The 23,598-nt window shown below is 35.1% G+C and overlaps 1 protein-coding gene across 2 annotated transcripts; it reads right to left on the bottom strand.

Annotated features, from left to right (window-relative positions):
• Positions 1-344: 344 nt before the first annotated feature.
• Positions 345-20,337, bottom strand: LOC108218356 (uncharacterized). 2 transcript variants are annotated; one of them, XM_017391272.2, is made up of 51 exons: positions 20,126-20,337; positions 18,775-19,072; positions 18,456-18,684; positions 17,941-18,283; positions 17,719-17,832; positions 17,193-17,321; positions 16,923-17,114; positions 16,640-16,834; positions 15,365-15,502; positions 15,109-15,228; positions 14,775-15,028; positions 14,175-14,278; positions 13,841-13,935; positions 13,527-13,760; positions 12,418-12,615; positions 12,230-12,299; positions 12,051-12,118; positions 11,384-11,529; positions 11,147-11,255; positions 10,916-11,062; positions 10,766-10,813; positions 10,564-10,692; positions 10,229-10,468; positions 10,010-10,138; positions 9,844-9,929; positions 9,657-9,762; positions 9,473-9,568; positions 9,176-9,328; positions 8,797-8,979; positions 8,485-8,714; positions 8,247-8,379; positions 8,019-8,144; positions 7,354-7,398; positions 7,120-7,197; positions 6,925-7,041; positions 5,503-5,629; positions 5,310-5,410; positions 5,100-5,237; positions 4,907-4,993; positions 4,351-4,497; positions 4,115-4,216; positions 3,971-4,018; positions 3,747-3,893; positions 3,578-3,639; positions 3,216-3,369; positions 2,934-3,125; positions 2,753-2,857; positions 2,080-2,214; positions 1,654-1,884; positions 739-840; positions 345-649 (listed from the first exon to the last, which is right to left on the bottom strand). In XM_017391272.2, exons 1-51 carry the CDS (start codon positions 20,222-20,224, stop codon positions 503-505), a joined length of 7,206 nt encoding a protein of 2,401 aa, XP_017246761.1. In that variant the 5' UTR covers positions 20,225-20,337; the 3' UTR covers positions 345-502. The 2 variants fall into 2 exon arrangements, with proteins under 2 accessions (XP_017246761.1, XP_017246760.1); XM_017391271.2 differs by having other exon boundaries at positions 12,418-12,621.
• Positions 20,338-23,598: the final 3,261 nt, after the last annotated feature.

Genomic DNA, 23,598 nt, shown 5'->3' on the forward strand with positions numbered 1-23,598 from the left:
TTCGGATTTGAACACAATCATCAGACGATAGAATAGAGGAAGTAATTTCCAAATTATCAACTCCTAGAGATAAAATCCTCAAAAATGTGTGAAACAACAGAAATTTTATTTTCCAGAGCTTCTGATTTAACTGCATTAAATTGACTTGTGAAAAACATTTTCCAGAAGGCATGGACAATTTTTAATACGTTTTCCTGAACAAACTAACGGATCTTATTATTAAGAACTGCTATTCTTGTTACCTGATTTCATTCCATTTTTGTTTCCTCAACCAAACAGAGAACAAGCAGTCAGTCATAAATTAATGAACATGGTATAAAATCCACTAATTTTTTAGCGGTTAATTGCAAAATGAACTGTTTTTAACTTATTAACTTATCGTTAAAACATAAAGTTTGCCAATTTCAAATAAGTTGCAGTTGCCATCAATCTATTATCCTACAGGTGTCTTAATTTAATGCACAATATTAGTCAGTTCAGTGCCAGATAAATAACAGAATATCTAGTGCATGTCAGCCAACCCACCGGAAACCACCCCTTCTTCCACAGGTTTTGGACCACCGCATGATCTCGAGACTGACTCAAAGAGCTTCTCAATCTCCGGTGCGCATCTGGTGAAAGACCGACTCCAGAAGTTGTACCTTGGATTCTGCTTGATAAACGAACGCCAATTATATTTCGAGTTACTTGAATTTATGGAAACATGAATGTAAAGAGCTGACAGGTAGAAAAAGTCACCTTAATGAGTTCAATGAATGTGATTAAAAGCCCCCAAGGATGAGGTCGATTAACAATGAGACGTTCCAATAAAACTCTGGTAATTTGTTCCTGGATAACTTCCTGCTACCAAAATTGAAGTCATTTGTTAAAAATTTAAAACAGGTCAAAAACATGTAAAAATGTCAATTGTGAGGAATGCTGTGTGAATTTGTTGTGTGTGTATATATATAAGTTTTAATAGTATAGTAGATAAAGTTGGGGACAGGAAATCGGTTTTGCAGAAACCCTCAGTGTGATACAGCTGTGCCATGTTCTCCTGCTTCTATTTCCCACTCACCTTTGACTTCAGTTTGCCACACCTTACTCACAATAGGGTGGAACTCGGGGAGTGGGAGTTCAGTCATGAAGTTGAGAAGTTAGTGGACTGGAGGGAGTGGAAGATGGAGAAGTGTTATTTGGCATAGTTGAATCGGGACTGAACTATGCTTCAGGGCTGTTGGAATGGAGTTGGTTCTCAATTAAAGTATGAAGGTGGGGGGCCGCGCAAGGGCCTCAATTCTCATTAGGAGGTCAAACCAAGGACCTACGGAAGTCGGGGCTACCCCGACCCTATGGGCAATGCAACAGTGTCCTGAGGGAGGAGTTTAGAGGCCTTAATAGTAGTGGAAACTCATGTGTCACCAACATAGACCAGTAAAATGAAAAAGTAAGGTTTGCCAGCTTTTTACTAATTCTTGTGAAAAGATATGGCACCCTGCCAATAAACTTTAGAAAACTAATGCCAGTCTGTATGCATTTAATTAACTATTTAATCTTAACAATCCATGCTTGCATACACATAAACCTATGGTAGAGTAAAATTGAGTAAACAAAATGGAACCAACAATATATTGACGATTCCTTTCACCTTCATCAAAAGAAAGCAATGCTTACCTGATTCGATTCTGCAAACAAGTAGAGCAGGATGAAAGAGAAGTAATGTGTATGATTGTTTGGATAACGTAGTTGGTTAGCAACAGCATTTAGGAAAAGGTACCGCCCTTCTGTATCTAGCTCTGTGATTAATAACTGAAAGATGTCTAATGCAGCACCCACATGAAATGCAGCCAATGAGACACTTCCCTGTGCATGAGGGGGAGTTCTCGCCTGCAGCTGCTGTATAGCCTAAAATTACAGTACAAATACCATGAGAAATCAAGAAATACATATCCCATGATCTATTCAGTTGAGTGGGAAGAATTGTTTATTCTTAATGTAAGGCTTTGTATGACCAAATTAACTTCTTAGCAATTATCAAGAATCTTAACTAAATAAGCGGACCAGAGAAAACGTGCAACACGAAAACAGAAAGTCTCATACCTGCATTCCAACATAAAGTACAAGGGAGTTCATCAGAGGTACATTGTACCGAGTTCCAGCTCGAGCGGCATCACTTGGTGGTAGCAGCAGTTTTTGCTTCAGCTCAGAAAGAAAAGAAGACCCTTGTTGCTTGGTCTGAAAAAAAAAAAAAGAAGGGCACACATTCACGGGAGGTTCAAGACAGAGTTAAAAGTATCTCGAAGAATATCCTGGCTCACCCTTAAAAACAAAATAAATAATCTGGCTCTTGGCAAGTTAGTACATTGGTTAGCATGTCAACTCCAACAATGCTCTTTGTATTTGCGCTCTATTTTATGTGATCCCTATCTACCAAAATTTTTTATTCATATTTTTACTCCAACTATGACAATGTAGTGGAGGAATCAGAGGGAAGTTGATACTTTATTGATTAGAAATAAGTTAAGAGCATCTAGTGGTTTTTGAAAGTAGGGAGAGAGGGGGCTCTGAAATTTAAAAGAGCCTACAGGAGTCTCTTGGAGCTCTCATTTGAGCTGTGCTCTAAGGAAATTAAATGAAGTGGAACCAAGTTTTTTATTATTGTAAGCAATTGGAACTAAATTAATTCAAGATGATACTATCTTAAAAGCTCTTGCAATAGACAGTTCATCCTCATGCAAATTAATATCAATTAGCAAGTAAATAACTTGTTTACCTTCAGGAATTCATCAACATCACTCTTAATCTGCTTCGCTCTCAGAGCAGCATCAACCTCCGAGAGTATACGTGGGGCCTGAGTGATCTCCGCCAACAGATCAATCTAACCAAGTGAAAAACAATTAGGTTACAATCAAGTAAAACATACAGCACGCAGTCGTACTTTACGTGTAAGACACCTTTAAGTTGGGAGTGGAAGGATCTGGCAGCCTCATGTTGCGAGGAAATGCGCTGAGGATTATATTTCGCATTTGTATGCAACTGGGAGGAATAACATCACAGAAGCTGAAATGATAGTCACAGAGAAATTCTGGAAAATCATGAAGCAGCACTAACAATACCCTCAGCGAACCTTTATACAGAAAATGAACCTGGAAATAGAGGTGAATCAAGGCATTATACAACTGCAATATTATATATAACTATAAATCAGTACTCTGAAGTTTAAAAATATGACCAACCGGCTCTCCGAGTTCCGCATTCCTCAGGAATGGCTCCAAAAACTGGAATAAATCTACCAGCAAACGCTGGAAAAAAGGCCAACCCTTCTGAGGATTCCCAGTCAGCAACTTCGGCATGAAACTTCTATGACTCACAAGCTCAAGCCAAGCATAGCTAACATCAAAAGGAGAAGTCAATGACACTCGACGTTAGAATATTATATGCTTAAGTAATGAAAACTTAAGCAATAAGATATTTAAAGAGCCAAAAACTATCTGCCGGGACGGAGTATTTCACAACCAATCACTGTGTATCCAGTAAAAAATTCATACTCGCGAGGCAGATCTTGAACAGGGATACATGTAAGTGTCATTGTACTCACCTGAATGCAGGAATTTTAAGTGGTTGCAGTGCATGGAATGCATTGGCAAGTGCTATCAAAACCTGAAGAAAACAAAATAATTTAGTATTTTACGTTGTGTGACTTTTAAGTAGGTCTGGAAAGTTGACATGTGACACGCTAACACAAAACGAAATGCCATACACCTCACCTGTAAGTTTGCACCATCAGTCACTGGCTCCAAGGTAGTCAGGTCAAGCAGCCAGTTGATGAACAGCCTAAAATAAGGTCTAGGATTGAAAGATGTTTTTTTCTCCTCAGCATCTTTGTGAATAGTTCTCACAGTAACCGCCAGAACCTACAGATATAAGAGACTTGCTCATAAAAGATCCCCTAAAAGAAATTTTTAAATGCATTACAGGTTCTGAATCAAACCTTGGACAGCAGAGATAGTTTACTTGATCCCTGGTCTGCCGGAAAGAACTACAAACAAAATAAAGAAAGTGAGGATACAAATATATGAGAAATTGGAAAACAAGTCCAACACAAACATCACAGATCCCCAGATCAACTAGCTACCTTGAGTATCGAAAAGACGAGTGCTGCATATATGTCAATAGCAAGGAAAGACAGTGGCTGGGTTTGTTGATGTGATTGTAGACAGTGAGACACAGAGAGTTCCTGCAGTAAAAATAAACAGTTGAGTACTAAACTTAGGAATACTCAGAAGGTTCAAAATAGAACTATAAATAGAAGTGTAGAAGAAGCAGCCTGATTAGAAACCAAGAAAAACTGTAATAGTAAAGCAGAAGCACCATAAGAAGGCGGAAAAATTTATCCAGCATATCATCCCCTTTCAGCAGCCCACTTTGCAGCAACTGTAAGACAAAGTGAGCAGAAGCTGCATCCTTTGCCCCAGGAAGTTCACATATCTGATACCATTCTGCAAACAGCATTGAGACCTGCATACAGAACCAACCACATAGATAAGCTTATGTTCAATTAAATGTATAAATACAAGAACTCATAAGTACAGTATCAGAACTATTCCTACAAGAACTATAGAAAAAATATATTCTTATCCATCCCATCTATCTGGTTTTTCAACATCTGATAAAATTGCAATCAAAAAACCAGTGCAATAGGCTTATTCAAATTGGATTTCAAGTACATGAAGGAATATATTTGTTTTATACCAGTGTACATTTATGAAAATCATCAAGTAAAAGATTAGAGACTTAACTATCTTATGCTAAGTTCTAGAATGATTTTCTCTCACAAATAATATCAAATATCAAGTGCAGACACTGCTACTATAGAGTATATTCACTTCAATGCTAAGAACGGCTTTTGTTGCTCAAGCACACTCACCTGATTGCGGAATCCAACTGGATCTGGTTCCACAGAGTCCAAGAGATTGTACTCTTCCCGGCTTGCTGCAGAGAGACCAGTAGTTTGCTGCATAAACAGGTAACTTTAAGAATATATAGCAAAAGAAAAAATATTCTGATCATGACTTGACTATTGAAACACAGAGCAAAAGTAAGATGGCACTCCCATTAACCTTTCTGTCTCTAGAGTGTCTCAGGTTATCGTCTTTCCCGACAGCAAGACCTGATAAAGAAGCAGCACTGGCAGAAGGATTCCTAGCAATCTCCACAAGCTGTTGTAATGACTCGGGAGATCCAGGCCGTGCTGCAAGCTGCAATAACAGTCATTATGATATACATGTTTACGAGATCAATTCCGAAGTAACACAATAAATTGAACAGACCTTAGCAAGTGCATCAACAAGATGATGTAATTCAGATATGACTTTTGAATTGCTCATCACTAGAGTTTGAATGAGGGACACTGCAAAGTCTGTGGCAGCTTCTGCAATATATTAAATGGAACAGTTAGTACTGCCAAAGTGTCAATTACTGCAAAAGCAAATTGCCATGACACCCCTTTTTCCTAACACATACTATTCCTTCCTGCATCAAGAAGCTTCGCCATATGAACATTATACTCTGCAAGATTGAGCAGGTCGCTTCGAATAAGGCCAACAGTAATATCTATGTTGAATTTCCGGTCCTCGTCAGAGTAGATTACCTAAAACATGATTTGTTCAGTATAAACAAAGTCTTGAAAACAAAGATTATATTGGCGATATCATAAAATTAATGGACAAACTACAATAAAACCATGTTACATACAACCATATTAAAAAGCTAGCAAGATCTTGATTAAATTAAATGTTATGCTCAAAAAACACAAAATACCAAGTACTTTCAGGCTAGTCAGTCAACATGATAGACAGCTTAAGGACAAATAAAGAAGGAAATCTTATATCTAAATAAATATATAAATGCATGCAAGCAATAAACCCATCATCACATCAACAAATAATAATTAAACACACACGAGTTTACTCTTATCAGCTTATATTTCCTTTAGAGCAAGTCCAATAGGTTACCTAAATGAGCTTCTAAACTCACATTTAGGTAATGTATCAAAAAAAAGGGTACTCCAACACTATCCTAGTGATTACCTAAATCATTAGCACATCCCCAAATTTCTTAGCCATTACCTATTTGAGGTAACCTCTAGTCAATACCTATTTAATAATTATGAATAAAAAATTCATTTCCCTCCTTTTTTCTTTATCTTTTCCCTCCTTTTCCCCCTTCTTTCCCTCAAATTTATTATTAAAATGATAATAAGGAACAAAAATAGAGATTGCTATTGGAGTTGACACTAAGAGTAGCTCCCCTAAATCACTAGGACTCATTATCTTATATTATAAATATTATAATTAGGTAATGAGATAGGTAACCTATTGGACTTGCTCTTAGGCTTTTCTTCTATTTGATTATATTGTTAGACTTGTTATAATTTGGCATAGTACTTAGAGAGCTGCATCGCCGCATATTATAACGCGTACCTGAGTAACCACAGAAAGTTACATAGTTCTTGAGCAACTGAATATAGCTTCAGCATCTAGAATTAGCAGACGTGCTTTATTATTACTTGCCAAAAAGCGGCAATGTAAACATAGCAATGTGATCAACACACTCTTGTGCTACATGCTAGGGAGTATTCACATTTCTTTGCCAATAAAAACACATACAATCATTTTCCATCAACAGAACAGATACAGAAGGATGGCAATAGTCAATTGAAAGTACATCACATGTAAACCTATCCTGACTATGCAACATGTAAAGTACAAGATACTTCATGCAACTGACGAACATTTACAAGATACTTCATGCAACTGACAAACATTATCAAAAATGGAAAATCAGGTTAACGGTTTTAGCAATGCCGTCAACTGATTAAAAACCTATCACGGATTCACGCGCCATCACAGTCAATTCAAAAAAGAAAAATTATTACAATCATACCCAACTAGTCAGCTCCTTGACAACAAGCTTGCTAACATCACGAATGGCAGAGAGAATTGCAAGGTGTGCACCAACATGTGCATTGTTCGACTCATTTTCATATAGCCCTTTAAAAACCTGTCATATTGCATACATGTTTAATATGGGTGATAAAAGGTTGCATAAAGGCCTTAAATGCGACGAGAAGTCCCAGACCTTCTGAGCTACTGCCAATGCAGCCTCATCTCGACTTATACACCTTAGAATGATCCCGGGAACCTCAGAAACAATTGCCTGCACATATTATCTGATTATTTAACACGATACACCATCTAGAGGAAACATCCATGAAAGTACAGTAACTCCGTTCTCAAGTGACCTAATTATAATAAGACACGTATAACAGTTGAGACTATGGCCAATAAACACATCAAAATAAAGAAGCTCTACCTGAATATCAGCTTCTGTACCATCAATAGTGACTAAACTTTCAAGCTGCGCAGAAGCACAAACAGCCTTATCAGATTTATAAACCAAATTTCAAACTAGGCATGCACATATTGTAGTAGCACCTCTTACAGAACAAAAATTACATAGAATTACATCTTACAACAGTGTAATTTCCTCACAAAACTTTTACCAATTCACCATACAAATAAATCCGGGAGTGTAAGTTCCTAGTTAAAAACATATGTAGATATACAATATTAATAAAAATTTGAGCACTTGACCTCACTTCTCAAAACAAATGTACGCATGCTGCTCATGCTGTAATTATATTCTAACGACCCTTTCCAGCCTCATTAGAAGAGCATTATATACACTGACAATCCAGCTATATTGTGTAACAGTATATAGACACTAAAGCAGCAAACAGACCAAATCACAGTTTGCAACATATATTTATTAAGATTACACAAACTTCTAAAATATAAGTAGCTTGCTGTATATGAGCCATACGACAGATTCATTAGAAACTCAATAGAATAGATTTGAGAGAGAGAGAGAGAGAGAGAGAGAGAGAGAGAGAGATTTACGTGCCGTAGGACCAAAAAAGTAAAGCACTACAACCACTGTTGAAAACTGAAGTCACAAGGAAAAGTAGAAGTCTTAACCTTCTCTGAAACAAGCTGATACTTGTCCAGCGCGTCGCCTGTAGTCAATGATGGTTCTGAGATGCTGCTTCCAAGTCGCTCACTTGTGGATGTAGAAGGCAATGCCTGCACAGATGCTCCAGATTCCTGAGAGAAAGATAATTCATGATCATATAAGTTGTGAAGTTGTATACATAACTGTGTGCGCTTCCGGACAAACACATCTTATTATAAATCTGTTGTACTAACTTTTGAAACAATTGTTGGTTCTGCAGACTGCAACTCAGATGCCGAAGCAGAAGGATAAGAAACAGGGATAGCATCACTCTCAAAATTTTGTTGAACTACACCTTCAGCCAACCCAGAAGGCATTGTGGAAACACTAATATATAAAGCATAAGAAAAGAAAATGTCGATAAAATAAAATTAGTAACAACATCAGTAAGAAAATTAATGCAAGAGCAAGGCTAATTAGTTCGAAAAACACCTAAGTTGTTTCGGTGGACCAGCATCCAGTTCTTCAGAGCCAAGATCAAGGGAATGTGCAACAGAACCCATTCCTGTGTTTCCAAGGGTTGAATAGGGACCAGAATTTAGTTGACCAGATGCTGAACCATATGCCTGAGAAAGGGCACTACTGACGGATGTTGAAGGACCCACTGGAGAAATATTTGAGGTTTGACTAGATTGATTTTGCCAGGGTAACCGGACAAAATCCTGCAAAATACAAAGGCAAATCATTAAAATATCCATCTACGGTCATACTTTGGGAAAATTAATAAGAGAAAATGTGTTATACCTCGTACACTCTCTGTTGCGAGTGCGAAAGACGCCCAGGTTTCGGTCGGAGGGCCTCGGGTAAAACCCCCATGTGACCTTGAGTATACAGGCTTGTATCAAAAAATGCAGGACCAACACCCTCCCTTTGCTTCCTTCTTATAGATAATTGTTGTGCTATTTCCCCATCAATAGTCTGTATAGCCTGCAAAATGAGTATTTGGAGTCAGCTGAAGTGGAATCAAGAACAATATTACATCAATATCATTTCACAATCTTTGAGAAGCAAACACAAGTAAATAATTGTGTAGAGTATTATTAATTCAGATCCAAGTAAGCTCATGTCATTAAATTGTAAGAACTAGTTTCATTTTCCAAACTCAACCAAGAAATTGCCAAACCTTCTCTGTCGCAGCTTGTTCAATGTGAGCACATCCCAGGTCAAGGTTATCATTAGCAACAAGCTGTACAGCTTGTTCAAGAAGTTCGTTTGCAAGAGTCAACCCCTGAACTGAGCTTCTCAAGTGACTTATAATTGAAGCGCGAAGAGGTTCCTAGAAGAATAGAATTAGATTTACAGTATCTTAGTCAAAGAAAGCCAAGTAACAATATAAACTATTTCGAACTTGTATAACCTCAGGATCTTAACAACTGATATGATATGATGAAACAACAATAACTTGATTTGCATATACAACCTTGCATGTCACATGGGCGAGGCTTCCAGCCAAACTTGCCACCATTAAGTGTGCAGCATTACGAATTCGAGTCTCGTCTGATTCCATAGCATAATCCTGCACATAAATGTACTTATAAAAATCCGTTGGAACATAAGAGTTGGTTCACGAAGTCTACTGATTAAGATGAAATGATCAAGGAAACCTTTAGCACTAGCTCTTTGGTTGTCTGAGTTGCAATAGAAACACTACGCTGCACAATGCTGGATACAATTTCTTTGATAGACCGATCCATGACAGCAGGGAGTACACTGCAACAAAGAAAATAAAAATAATGCTTCTGAGAAAAGATCAAGCAACTTTCAGCAGCGAAAGAAGTAACAACTGTGAACCTCTGAAAATGTCGCTGCAGACCCAGAGTATGCAATTTGGGGTTGACTACCACTTGCTGTTCAATATTAGAAGCTGGTGTCGGAAGCTGAAAAAGCAACAAAGTCAAAACAACTGATTTCTAAATATGTCTGTAGAGCAACTAAAAAATTGGGACTGGCATGAAACCTGGCTAACAGTGAAGGGAGATTGCACTTGTAGAAGTCCTTGAGCAGAAGGGAGCTGATCAGATAAGACGAAAGGAGCCACCTTATCGTCCTCCAATGTAGGCGCAGAAAGATGAACAGAAGCAGCATACTAATATAGCAATCATGAGAGAACTGTCAATACCAAAACATTATGACACATGCAAGCATTTATTAAGAAATTATGAGAGCAAAGACAAACCTGGGATAATAAGTGAGAATGTGCAGTAGGATGGGCGGGACTAGCAACATCATGTGGCAGCTCAACTTGATTAAGAGTAGACGACACACCAGGTTTAACATCACCAACTATCGATGCCTGAGATGGTGCAACATCTTTGTTGGAAAAATCAGGATTTCCTTCTGTTTCTCTTGGTCTGTCCTTGAGAAGAGAACTAGGAGTGACATCTTTCATATCCACAGCAAGGTTTTTAAATAGAACCTAGAAGGCAAGACAATAAATACAATAGAGGGCATTTAATACATTATAGACATTTTGTTAATGTAAAACATAGAGTTGGACAAGTAAACATGTACCTCAATGTCAAACTTAAGGTTCATTTTCAAATTTGGCATTGCATAAATCTCAGTTAGTAATGCAAGAATACCCATAGTCCAAGGATTGGGTGGTTGATAAGCTAGACTGTTGTGACATGGTTCCAATATCTGCACATATAAATTTAGCTTGACTGCTACAAACCACATACTATAATATGCACAAAAGTAACAAGAAATATACCTTTGAGGTAAATGGAATTAAAGCAATCATCAAACCCTTCTCGTAAGCCTGCAAAAATCAAAAGGGAGAAAATTAAGTGCATGTTCTTATCTAGACCTAGTTATACAGCAAATTAACCAATTAATGGAATTGTTCAGACAAAAAATAAACCTCTATAATTAAAGACTTAGGATCAATCTCTCGCGCCCGCAATACTTGATTCCTGCCTATTGTAATCTTCCCAAGCCAGCTTCCAAGATTCTTTAACAGTGAACGCTCCTCAGAACTTGATTTGATGAGTTCAGATCCCAACAATACCTAATAATATAGTGACATACAGAATTAAAATTTTGACAAGTAACAGTCCTTATATAATAGAATCATAAACTATATGGCACAAACCTTGCAGTTTTCATATGTAGCTTGAACAATTTCTTTGTTCAAAGGCTTTGAATTAACTTTGTCCAAGAACTTCAAGTACAAGTCATGAAAATTTGGTTCAATGCTTGCTCTGACAAGATTACGGTTTAAATATGAGATCAAGCATTAGGAGTAAAGAAAGATAATGAAGCAGCAGCATTCCAAACTGTTAATTTAACGAACAAAAATACTGATATTAAGCTTTTAAGGTAATTATACCTTTTCATCACCAGATATTGGGCAAACCAAGGATAATATTGCTCTTGGAAGAACTCGGAAAATTCTCTTGCTTTAGTTTCCGCATTAGCTGGAGATAGGTTATTTATGATAAATGATATTTTGTCCTGAATTTCTGATGCTGGGGCCTGTAAGGAATATTTTAAAGATATTAGGCGCACTAAAACAAAACCTTCAAAAAGAGAGTTCTTTTACTCAACCAGTATCTTTGGCAAAAATGTATTTCCAAGTTAACTATGTAAAGAGTTTACAGAACTAACTATAGAAAAAATTGTAAAATAAAGTATTCCTATTGGCATTATTAAATGATACTACCTAAATATACAGGACTCTTTAAAAGCATAGTAAAAGGCTCTTTCCCCTACCCTCATCATAACCAAAAAGCATACTAGAAAAATATAAAGTATAAGATATATGCATAATACCAACCACAAATAACACATAGTGACACATTCCATCTGAAGAATTTTGGCATATTACAGATCTAAATTATCTGGCGCGCTTCTACAAAATAGATTTATCAGGTCCATTTACTAACCAATAACATAAGTTCACCAAGATCCAACCTTGCCAATATATAAACTTTTGGTATAAATAACCTACACACTATAAATCACCTGACAGAATTACAGAAGATCAAAATTTGTACCTGAATTGGAGTTTCCCTTCGCTCTGCAGCAGCAACAAGTGTTTCAATATTCAAAGCAGAGCCAAACCCTGTTTTCAGACAAGTTAGTAAAGCAAACAAAAGGTCCTGGCAAAACAATTGTGTGCTAATGCGCATACCCATGCTAACATAGCAAAAACGTGCATATGTATTGAACTTACGTGCTGAAGTAGTCGAGCGGGTGGTACGAAGAAAACCAGTGGTTGAAGACAATACAGGATTAGCTGTACTCTGTAACCAAGTTGTACATAAAAAGATTTAACAATACCAAAACGTAACTGCAAGCAAATGGTATTCAGGGAATCCAGATACAAATTATATAGAACTAAAATATAAGTTATCCACTTGCCTTTAATGTACTAGATGTATCACTAGAGGTAACTGAAGCATTAGTTGAAGATGATAAAGCTGGTTTCATGTAGCTGGACAACGGCGGAGAAGCTTTATTGCGCTCTTCTAAGGAACCCTGCTGCCTCTGTTGAAGCTGGACAGAAGAAGAGGATGCTATTTGCATGCTACTAGATCCAGTAGAAGGGAACGAGGGGCCCTGCATCTTATTAAAAAGTGAAACTCGTAAGCAACAATTTTGTAATATACTAATAACAAAAGAACCATTCTTGACAAAATTGAAGTAGCCAATTTAAAGTAGTGTTATATATTTGCACCCTGTGTACTGTTTATGTGTTACTGTACAAATTGCAAAACTTTAGGGGGTGCATGCAACACTCCAAACATAGGGACAAAACATAAAGGCAGAACAAATGATAGCACCAGTACGATCTGAAGGGTAACAGCACAGTAGGAAATGAATCTACTAATAAAATTATGCCATGGAAAAGCCAAAATGAAAGAAACTGTCTGTTTGTGATGACGCCAGAACGGCAGCTATGTCTCTAGTAAAAGAGGACTACAACCAGATTATTATTCATCTACTTCACATATTCTAGAAATGTCAAAACACAAGATCATTTCTATTTCATCAAAGTATTCTAAGAACTTCAAATGTAAAGAAGAAGGCAAATAAACATGAATTATTAAGAGAATCTAAGAAAGCATAATGGTGACTTTACAGTTCCCATCAAATACGCTTTACACAGATGGCAGAGTATATCATAAAACAACTGTCTCATGCTATACTCGAACAACAAATCACTGTTCGACATAATGTTATGTAACCTATAAACTACTAGTATACAACTAATGCCAACGATGTATACATACATTCAAAACCATTCCTACTTGCATGAACTTTTAAGTGTCTGACGAGTGTAATGAAAATAAATTTGAAGAGTTACAGTAACAAAGTTTATTAGAATCAAAAAATTCAAGTTGTATCCCACTAATTTTTCATAATTTTATATCCCACTATATTTCGTATAATCATATAACCCCAATCTACCATTATTGGAGAACTCTTCAATAACTTGACAATAATAAAAAGATAAAATTAACATTCACCTCGGCATGTGCTGCAGAAATAGGATTGTGGTGTTGATCGACAGCAGCAACATGGCCCAAATCTGACTCTGAATGGCTTGATGAGATTCTGGCAAGTGCTCGTTCAATGAATGCAACAAGCTCTGAATGAGTACCACGTAAATGAGATATTTGCAAAATATGATTGCAATACTGGGGCCACTCAATCAGTCGGTCAACAAACTGTTCCAGAGCTTTGGTGCCAAAAACAAACATCTGCAATGGAAAGTAAAGCTAATACTGTTGGAGACAACTCACACTGGAAAGAAATAACTGCTTAAAAAAGTAACACCTACTTTTGAATCTGCAGGCTTGCGTAATGCATCCAGAACAGCACGCAAAGCGATGCCAAGCGTGAGATGGGTGACAAGTTGGTGTTTAATAAGTGATCCTGCCAACAAATTTTTTATAACAATTACTATTACATCACAACTCCACAAGTACCGACTGCTTCTAGTAAAAGCAACGAGAGAATGGGAAAAAAAGAATAAGATATTTAAGTATCTCTATACAGTAACAATTATCAAAGTTCAAAAAACAAGTTACACAGATATTAGAGGACAAACTGATAAGGCAAAAACCTAAAGCAAATTGTATTTTCTTGTCTTAGACAGAAACTGAGGAACTCACCAAAAAGAACTGCCGCAATCTTGAGCTGCCTTTCAGGGTACTTAGAAAAGAATTTGTATTCTTCAAATAGATTTGCAATCATGCACTCAAATATAGATTGTTCCCTGTACATCCATAAAATGGTTAGCAAAATGAAAACAGGCAAACAAATACAGAAGCTTGTAACTTGCTCCTAGTACTATCCATAACAAACTTCAATGGTACATGATACTTCAGACACACCAAATATGAAATAGATTAGTTTTTTAATACTACTTTTGATTGTTTGAAGAGCTAGCACAAAACATTATAATTTCACTTTAAAGGTTTGAGAGCTCTAAATTTTGGTTGATTTCCTTCCTAACTATCTTATCTCTATCTCCAGCTGAAAACTAACCAAATAAAATAAGGTGTATCATTTATTTTCCCTTGCCCAGCGAAGAAATTAAATAATGTATATGTGAATAGAATTAATTTATTAACTTGTGTTATATCGACTCCATTTCCCACAAAAATAGACTAAATAATATTATATCAGATTCTAAAGAAAAGTTGTACATACAAATATAAATTATATAAATATATTTAAGACAAACACAAAGCACAGATTAAAAAACATGCCTTTTTTCAGATGACTCTTTGTACCGAGCAAGCATCTGAATCATTGTATCAACTGCCAACTGGCCAGAAAACATCTGATGAAAATAAGAGTTGATCTCTGTCTCAATATCTTCTGCATATCCATCAGCAGTTGTGGAATCAGTACCATTAGGATTAACAACCCTTATATTAGAATGCATAACAGTCACATTCAGCTTCTCTATTTCTTCACAAAGACTGCGAGAAGAAATTGAGCTCGTATTAGCTTGCAGGACCTGCACAAAAAATTGAAACACATCTTAGATAACATAAAGATACGAAATATGATCAGTAAATCAAAAGCAGCAGGAAAAACCTTTAAAAATGTAGGGATTGTTTCTGAATAAATATTCCAAAGAGAACCAGATTGATCAAAACGGGTGGGTGGCGTATCCTGAGTGCTAATTTGGACCTCTTTTATGAACTTGAGGCACTCCTGGAAGTATCATGTGTTATCAGCATATCAAAAAAAAACTCATAACATCTCTAGAGACAACAGTTAATATGCAGATTTAACATTTCAGGATAGCAAAAGACATAAAAGTATAGATAAACCAAAAATAAAATAGTACCTCGAAAAGGGTATCTTTATATGTAACTAAGTTGGTATTCAGCCATTTTTCCAGGTCTACAAGTTCTTTTCTAGAAGCAAGTGCAGCCATCCTGATACCAAAAGAAAAAGGAACCATCTCCAATACCAGTGATAGAATCTGCAACATCAGAAGAATGTTCATATTACAAGAAGTGAGAAATAAATAAGTAAATCTCAATCATAATACTACCAGCTTAAAAGCTTCCAAAATTACTATTATTTATCAAGAATGAACTACGCCTACTACTGTGACGAAGGGGGAGGGGTAGACGTAAGAATCACAGGATTGATAACAGGAATTTAAAAGGACAGAAAAAACTACAGAGAGGAGCAAGATAAAGAAAATCTAATTTCAGATGCTTTAATAGGTATAGGGATATAATTGCTACTTACAAGAAGCGCAAACTTGTTTATTACTCCCTCCGTCCCTCTGGATTGTATGCGTTCACTATTTGGCACGCACTTTAATGGTTCCATAACTTATTTTTAAGATTTTTTTTTCTGAATAAAAATTTAAAATTTTATTCAGAATATTTTTTTTCTAAGAATAAGTTATAAAACTATACTTTACAGAAGCATTAAAGTGCATGCGGCTCCCCCTGCGTATACAACTCAGGGGGATGGAGGGAGTATGACTAAACTCGAACTCGTATAAAAGTCGAGCTCGAACATTAAATATTTCCAGTCAACACCACAAGCGGTGCTGGAGTGTGGCCAAACTCAAATACCCAATTAATTTATTATTACTTACAATTATTTTGTAAGTCAAACTAAAAGATGACTAAAACTGAAAGAGATTCTAAGCGTTCAAGCTTGACATAATCGATGTGCTCGACTCGGCTCCTTTAAATCAGCTGCACTAGCTTGCGGGTAAACTCGAAGTTGACTCATTTAATATCTGAGTAGAACAGAGATATGAGCTCAGGAGCTCACTTAAAAGAGTGAATATATACTCAAGAACGGACTTTTTCCAACAAATACTCAGCTCAACTACATTTAATTACAGACCAAGATGGGTAGTACATGGACTTTATTTCATTACATTCGACAGTATTTCTCACTCGCTTAGCTAGAATATTTTAAATGATTGAATCAATCAAATCCAGGCAGGTTTAGCCTCCAAATCTTAATCAACAGCAACATGGCTCACAAAATAAAAATGCTCATTCAGCTTTATGTAATTATATCATATAACTCACAGTTCCACAGATATAAATAAAGATACTGAAAAATATCGCAACTAAAATGTATATACCTTTAGCTCATGGCACAACTCCAAAACTCTAATCATATTACTCGAGTCCATGCTAAATGCATCCATAAATCCACGCAGCAGAAGGCTAGGATTGACATGCCAGAGATGAAGGATCACAGTGGCCCCAGTAGAACTAATCAGCAGCTCAGGAAAGACACTTGAATAAACTTCGTATTGGAGAAGATTATATACCGTCTGAAATTAGAAATATGTAAAGAAATTAAACAACTGTAGGGACAAAAATTAAAAAAAAAAATGAAGAGTAGTCATGCAAGATCAATACATTAATGCTCGCCATCCCCAGCAACAAAATGTCAGGGCAGTGCTTGAGAGGATACTCCAGCATTGATCGAACAGAACCTGCATGACCCCTCTCAGCTAGCTGGCACAACACCTCCACAAGGTCAAGACATAGCCATGCATGATTCGCATGTCCCGGATGGAACTTGTGATCATTCACGGCATCTATGTAAGCCTGCAATGAGGTTTCTAGTATAATTGCCATGAACATCGTAAAAGCATAATGAGATAGATTTCAGAACTCGCTTCATACCAGCTGTCTCCCAGAATGTGCAAAGCTAAATACTTCAGGTGGTGCTGAGACAGCATGCTTGAGAAAAGATAGCTGACCTTCAGTATTCATCCATACAGAGCCACAAACAGCATGTAGCGGGAACAGTTCCTGAAGTAATATTAAGAATAAATTGTGGTTTTAAGTTTCTATATCAAGCTCATGTATTCTGATTCAGCTTATGTCATTCATATCGAATTATTACTGTTGCCCCACAAATAGAGTTGCCTGAAACTATCTAAAAATTACCATTTCCAATTAATAAATTAATAATTAATAAAATGAAAAATGACAATATCATTCAAGTTTTGAATCATTACTTTACTTGCTATTGTTCTTACTAGAGCTCCTATTCTTGGGTCAACATGAAACAGAGATCGATCTTAAGGTGTACACATTTAGCAAATCTTTACTGTACTGTCAACAGCAGGTGGCCTCACTTTCTACTCTTTAACCCAAACACAAAAACATCATTTTTTTTGGAAGGGAAAGCATCATCAAAATATACCTGACACGCATATCTGTATATAGACATGAGAATAGCAAAAGAAGCCTCATTCGGAATGTAGAAACCCTCATGATCAAGGTTCTCAAAGACCTTTATCCAGTTGATTCCTGGAGCCTGTAGTTAAGTTGATTGATTAGTAATGAAAACACGTGAACTTGCTTATAAAAATTATAAAGCTAATAAGAAACTGAGGCATAAGGTCTAAGGTAAGATAGAACTTACTAGTTGCTTTATAGATTCAATGAGCACATCAACATTCCACGAATCTACATGTGGAAGATCGGACAAGCTGCTGCCAGTTATAGCAGAACAAAATGTCAAGTAGGTATTCTGGTGGTAGCTATCAAGCCCAGCACTAGTGCGAACAACTGTTCCAAATATTTTAGCAACAGTAGCTTCTGTCAATGGTAAGAATAGGGACAACATCTCTTTGCACTGTGGGACATTCACGGTACAACCATAACCAAATTCTGTCATCAGGTCAGCCATACTTAATTCTTTCTCCATATCAGCCAAGATAGTATCAAACTCACTTTCAGAGCCATCATTGAGCATGTCCAAATTCCTGAAACATAATTAAGGAAATAAAATTAATCTTATAATGTTTACCCTAAACTAAATACAAAGCGTAGGTGTAAATTAGGAACCCACACCACACTGGTTCTTAAGATTGGTCAAAAGCTCCATCAGAGATTCAAAACCAATACGAGTGCACCAGAATATAAATACCAAATTACCTGAAAAATTTGGCTTCACGCAATTCATCTGTGATCAAAGGAGATAGGATAAACTCAGAATCCTCCTTCAAATTAACTAGTGACAGTATTTCCATAAATGAATCCACATGCTCTGAAAGTCCTTCAGATTGATTGAGGAAAATGATAACGTTTTGAATTTGCTCAGCAGATTCCAGCGATTCATTATTAGAACATAGCTGTGCAATTTGATTTATGCAGAAACTCTTCCCTGCAGAGCACACTCATATTAGATTATTAGTCGAATTAAACAAAGAGAAGAGTATTTGATTGTGCACCATGTCATGGTAATGAAGCATACCACACATTCTGACGTCAAGGTTTTCAGATTCTGATAGAGCAAGACCTATAACGATTCTTTCAGGTGCTGCTAGTTGCAAGGCCTTGCAGAGACTCTCCAAGAACTCTTCATTAACTGACACACTTCTAAGTGACTGACACAATAGTGTGCTGAAGTTTGGCCTATTCAAAATGTTTCTAAAAACTGATACGAATATAGGTTCCAGTTGCATGTTCTTATATTCTTTTGCATGCATAGCCAATTGGTCAAAGCAGGTTTGGAGCACCAATATGCTTTCCTGGGTTCCATATTCAATGAACTGCAGATGAGAGCAAAATATCAGCAAATAAAAGAAGACGAAAAGGAGATCAAGAAACTGTAGAGCTACATATCAAACAACATTACTTCTTATCAATTGACAGTCTAACACTTAAAAACTGCAGGATTATGGAAGTCTCAAACACAGACTTTTTGACAGCCTGTGTGACCAAGGCCCTTGACACACATTCAACTAAATTAAGGTAATATTTCAATAGACGAAATATAAACACCTCGATATTGACTGTTTTTAAATATACACCTCCAGATTCGAACCTAACACATACTGGCTATTGCACATATTAAATGGTCAATCAGAATGTAGATACTTAACGGATTTGGAACTATACACATGAGATAAATGTACAGATAATGGAAGAGCAGTAAAAAGAATAAGCTTCCAATTTCAAGTATAGAGACTGGTTGCCTTAAAAATTCTTAATCATTATGGTTTCTTGGAGCAAAAATATTCAACGAAACTAAAGAGGCTGAAATTACCCCGTAAAAATATCTGTGGAGATTAAAAATAGACATTGAATACATTAATGTTCATAGAGATCTTACACCTAGTATCGAATAACGTAATAATCAATGACCCAACAAAACAATAATATCCATTCATTTAATTCTGTATCGAAAAACTCGATTACATTATACAAACTCATATACAATCCACACTACAATCTGAAACACTTTCATATTAAAATCTACACTACAATCACAACAACCCACAGTACAACCACAACAATTTTACAATATTTTTCATATAAAAATAAAATTTCACATTCAAATCTCAATCGCGGGTGCCAAAGTAACCAAATCCATAAAATCATACGATCATTGTCCAACCTCAACCTCCAGATCAAAAAACTAACCAACCAATCACACACCCATCCAGCAAAACCCGATTAAAATCACAAACTCACATACAATCTACACTCAAGTTCACAACTTTAACTCATTTTCATATCGAAATTGACATATACCTACTCTATACATTGCAAAACACACCACAAATACAAAAACACGTACACGAACATACACGCAGATATACCTCACACAATTCTTGAAACACAGAGTCAAAGTTCGAATCATTGACGCTTTCGAGCAGATACCGAATCTGGGTAGACGCCGTAACTGAAAAAGGAACCATTTCGAATGAGCAATTGAAGAACAAGCAAGTAAAATTAGGGTTTTCGATTTGGGGATTTTTAGGGAGAGAAAGCCAAGAAGTGAATATAATCGAGGGTAGTAGCAGTGTTTAACACAAGATAGGAAAAGGTTTATATGTGTATTTTTTGTATCGGTATTTTACCATAATACAAATTTATTTTTGTTAGTTTTTTATTTGATTTTAAAATGGTTAGCATTATTTTTCATTAGTGTGTTCTCCCGTAACAAAGTGATTATATTATTGTATTCATTAATAGCATAAAAACTCATGCTTGGTTCTAATTTATATTATGTTTAAATGATTTTTTTGTCTATAATTATATATTTTAAATCATAATGTAAAGATGAAAATATAATAGCAAGCTAATAATAAGAATCATAAGTACATTACTTTTTAAAATTAATAGCATAAAAACTCATGCTTGGTTCTAATTTATATTATGTTTAAATGATTTTTTTGTCTATAATTATATATTTTAAATCATAATGTAAAGGTGAAATATAATAGCAAGCTAATAATAAGAATCATAAGTACATTACTTTTTAAAATTAATAGCATAAAAACTCATGCTTGGTTCTAATTTATATTATGTTTAAATGATTTTTTTGTCTATAATTATATATTTTAAATCATAATGTAAAGGTGAAAATATAATAGCAAGCTAATAATATTAATAATAAGAATCATAAGTACATTACTTTTTTAAAATATTATGAATTAAAAATCACATTTAAACTAATTTTTTCAAAATTCAAATTCTTACGAAGAAGTTTCGTCGAATCTTCCCTGAAAGCAAGGGAACGCAAAGAATCATTAGACTGGTTGATCAAAGAGATGCTAACAAGCGAAGGCAGGATTGAACTGATTGATTATTTGATTTTGCTCGGAGTAAGGTGCATTATAGGAAGTCTTTGTATCATACTTATTGTCATCATAGCTATCAGAAGAAGTGTTATAAAGTGCATTAGTAGAAGCGATTTGATCCATGCGTTTTTAGAGCTATTTACACTGGAACACCTCTAACAGTCGTTATCATATTATCTACATTGAATGAATACTAAAATTTTTGGATTTTAAAGTGAAATATTGCGTAATTTATTGTTGATAATTATTAAATTATTTCATCTCATACAATATGATTTTGGTCTGTTCAAGATATATGAATTACGATATCCTAAATTGTGATTATATGGGGATGTTTGACCTACGTTGTTATACATTTCTTTTTAGCAGTTTTATAGGTTGTCAAAGTATCCTTCTATTATATAAATTATATGAATATATTGATAGTATTTAGATATCTTCAAACTCAAGGGCAACTTTAAGTTTAAGATCGAATTGATATGAGAGGTTGTAGGTTTGTCGTCATATTTAGTTGATACATGATAGAACACGATCATCAACACAATCTTTCTTAGCATACTTTGTAGACACTTTGTATAAATAAAAATTGGAATATATATTGTATGTTAAAATATCCATATCTTATTTTGTTACTCCTTCTGTCCCAGCAGGTTCCTTACGTTACTTTTCGGCACGTATTTTGAGGCTCCTATAAAATATATTTTCATAATATTAATTTTTCCTCCATGAATAAAAGTTTGACGTTTAAACTCTTATTCAAAAATATTAAAGAATTATGACAGATAAATAACGTTAAAAAAATCATTTAGTTTCTCCGTCAATAAAACTGAATTTAAATTATCTCCATCACTCTCTTGTCACCAAACAAATACATATTATCATATATTGCAAAAAGACTATTGCGTGGTTTTGATCAAATGGGTGAACCATCAAGAAACAAATGGCAACAGATTTGAGATCGCGAAGACGTCTTCAGTTGAGTTATATATGAAGTAAGTTTTTATCTTTCTAAAGTTGTAAAATCACATCAAAATCAAGGGGATCTTCGTCAGGTTAGTCTTCGTGAATTATATCCTTGTATTTTAAAACCGTTTCTAATCATAGATTTATTCTTGATTTATCGTCAAACTAATATATTTTTCTTATCTTTGTTCATAATTTAGTTGTATCATTTTTCTTATGAATCATCTTTTTTAAAATATTTGTGAATATTTGTTGAACAGATACACACGTATAAAACACTTTATTATAATAACATATTATACTCATCAACAAAGACTTGCCTTTTTATTAAGATAAGATCATCATGCATCCTGTAGATTGAGTTGTTTTCGAGGCAAACTATATGACTCTTCTTGTTACTTGCAACATAATAAATTAACATTCTTCCCTCCGTTTCTCTTCTTATTTTTTTCCTTCCCACATATTTTTTTCTTCGAGGTATGAGAATTCTTTGAATATCTTTCTCATTATTCTGTTTTTACTTGCTTGTATAATGCATTGTAGTGTGGAGTTGTGTGTGCCTTTTTATACTGATGTAGTAATATCAGGGGTAATGGTTTGTGTATGTCCGGACCTTCTTTAAATCCTACTGATGTGTAACAAATTACTAATCTCTATTGTCACAAGTATGCCTCGTATTATTTTCACTGCACAGATTCACATGCTTTAACATATGTTTCATCGTGAACTAGGAATTATTATTTTCTGTTTTCAGCTAGCTTGTTTTTATTTATTTTAGATAAAATACGGCACATACAACACAGGAAAACAATCTACCGAGGAACCTAAGGATAAGGATACTGGCAGAACAAAGGCCAAATGGACATTGAATACAACACATATTTTTTTGTGATGTTTGCATAACTGACATTGAATACAACACATATTTATTTTAGATTTTAGTACAAATTTAAGGTACCCCAAAATATTGTCCCAAATTTTTTTTCTCAAATGATGTAAAACGTATTAATAATTTTAGCTTATTATAATAATTACATTACTCCATTTATCAAAGTTTGACTGTAATTTTTATCTTAACTAGTTTTTTTTTCTAGTTTCACACAATTATATTTGTTGTTCAATATTTGTCTATGAAATAATGGATAAAATATTATTTTATTTATAATTATAACTCTAAACAGCAGTTTAACAAAAAATTACCAAACAGTTTGTTTTCAGCTTTTACTCAAACAACACATTTGAAATTAAGTTTACCAAACAGTCTCAACTTTTATAAACAGCACTTTTACTCACAGCAACAGCAATTTTCAACAGTAATCCCAAACAGACCCTTAAACTGGTATCAATCAGTTTATCTCAAAATATCTTAACTATCAACATATATGTAGTATCTTGTATATGAAGACACACACACACACACACACACACTAACTAATGACATATATCTTCTTGAAAATAGAACTTTGCTTCTTTTTAAATTTTTTAACGTTTATTTAATATAATATATATAATATATAATATATATT

Source organism: Daucus carota, chromosome 4 (assembly GCF_001625215.2).
Source record: "Daucus carota subsp. sativus chromosome 4, DH1 v3.0, whole genome shotgun sequence".
NCBI classification, from domain to species: Eukaryota; Viridiplantae; Streptophyta; class Magnoliopsida; order Apiales; family Apiaceae; genus Daucus; species Daucus carota.

Coding starts and splice junctions, on each gene's coding strand:
- LOC108218356 (XM_017391271.2), bottom strand. CDS start 20,224: ATGGTTCCTTTTTCAGTTACGGCGTCTACCCAGATTCGGTATCTGCTC. Junction 12,119..12,229: donor CCGCTCGACTACTTCAGCAC/GTAAGTTCAATA, acceptor GTCTGAAAACAG/GGTTTGGCTCTGCTTTGAAT. Junction 9,763..9,843: donor CTGCAGCGACATTTTCAGAG/GTTCACAGTTGT, acceptor TCTTTGTTGCAG/TGTACTCCCTGCTGTCATGG.